Here is a 1,541-nt window from a genome sequence, read left to right as displayed (position 1 = left end):
TATATTGTATGTATTTATGTATGTACTTATATATATATAAATATATTAATAGATGTATAAAAATTGTAGAAATATACATCTAAGAATACAAACACGATTGATGTTACCCACCTCAGTATGCATGCGGAGTAGTTTATAAGCGCACTTTCAACCGCAGCATTTGCGTCTTCCGAAAAAACCGAAGTGACTATGGCTGCAGCGCCGGTCGTGAAGGGAATTGTCCCGGCCAGTCCTAAACGACAGAAAGAGGACAGGTGAGCGCATGAGGCAGAAGCCCTTGAAGCCCTAAAGCCCTAAAGCCCTAAAGCCCCCTAAAGCCAATTTATTACAACATTTGGTTAATTCGTCCCGTTGTACAGAAAACAGTCCCACGCAGTCTCAATGGTAAATAAGCCGAGTGTAAATGCCAATTGAATGGCGAAGAGGGACGGGGCACCAAACATCGTGTGTGTCTATATAGTGTTGTGTTGAGATATGATCATAACACCATGTAATACACCCAGAATAAATGCACCATTGTAATTCACAATACATGCATACCCAGAATAAGTGCACTCTACCTACGCACGCACTCAGTATAAATATCTTATAAGTACACCTGTGCACATATCCACAATAAAAGCATTAACAGGATATCTATACACATACCCAGAATAAGTACACTCTACCTACGCACATACCCAGTACAAAGACCTTATAAGTACACCTGTACACATATCCACAATAAAGGCATTATAAGGCTATCTATACACATACCCAGAAGAAGCGATGGTCTAGGTATCGACTTAAACTCCAACGTACGCCACGAGAACGGTTTCCTAGGTGCTTTGGGCATGCTCAGATATTGTGTACTCTCCTCTGACCCGATTTTTAGGGCGTCTATCTTTGGGACACTCGCCGGCGGCTTTGAGAGTTCGCCCGGGTGAGTGTGGGTAGGCGGTTGCCGGTTGGATAAGCTCTGTGTGGGTTCAAATTTTCCAGGGTTTTAGGGATTTAGGGTTTAGGAGTTTAGGGTTCTAAGGTTTAGGTTTATATTAGTGGGATGGGGCAAAGGAAGGTCGTGCACGCGTGTAGAGACTAAATGGGCGAGGATAACGTGATACCTTCTATGCACGCGCATCGCACTTTGTACTGTATATTTTTTGTATAAAAACGTTACATATGTACATGTTTATGAAATGATATAGAAAACATTCACAAATGCGAATTTAAATTATCTACAATACACAGATATACAACACATAACAATATCCGCACATATTTATAAAATGGCTAAAACGCATTCAACAGAATTAAATTCACAAGATTTGTATGTCTGTTTGCGATGTACAAAAATGACCAGCATGAAATGTGGAACTAAAAAACGGGAATACGACGAGCATGAGAGGACCAACACGTACACTTCCTCAACTCACAACCCCAGGCAACTTCACATACAATGACATGCATCGCTGGCTAAAAATAATAATAACTACTGTAGTTATAATATATATATATATATGTGTGTGTGTGTGTGTGTGTGTGTGTGTATGTATCTATAT

The 1,541-nt window shown here is 40.2% G+C and overlaps 1 protein-coding gene across 1 annotated transcript; it reads left to right on the top strand.

Moving 5' to 3' along the window:
• Positions 1–760: 760 nt before the first annotated feature.
• Positions 761–926, top strand: SARC_10160 (hypothetical protein; the record flags this gene model as incomplete). The annotated part of the gene is made up of 1 exon (XM_014295806.1): positions 761–926. A coding segment is annotated over one exon (166 nt), but the record flags the coding sequence as incomplete, so codon positions are not given.
• Between the last annotated feature and the right edge of the window lie 615 nt (positions 927–1,541).

The sequence above is a fragment of the Sphaeroforma arctica genome (genome assembly GCF_001186125.1).
Source record: "Sphaeroforma arctica JP610 unplaced genomic scaffold supercont1.1155, whole genome shotgun sequence".
NCBI classification, from domain to species: domain Eukaryota; class Ichthyosporea; order Ichthyophonida; genus Sphaeroforma; species Sphaeroforma arctica.
Note: the sequence above shows the minus strand (reverse complement) of the source record. Positions and strands in the feature narration are given on the sequence as shown.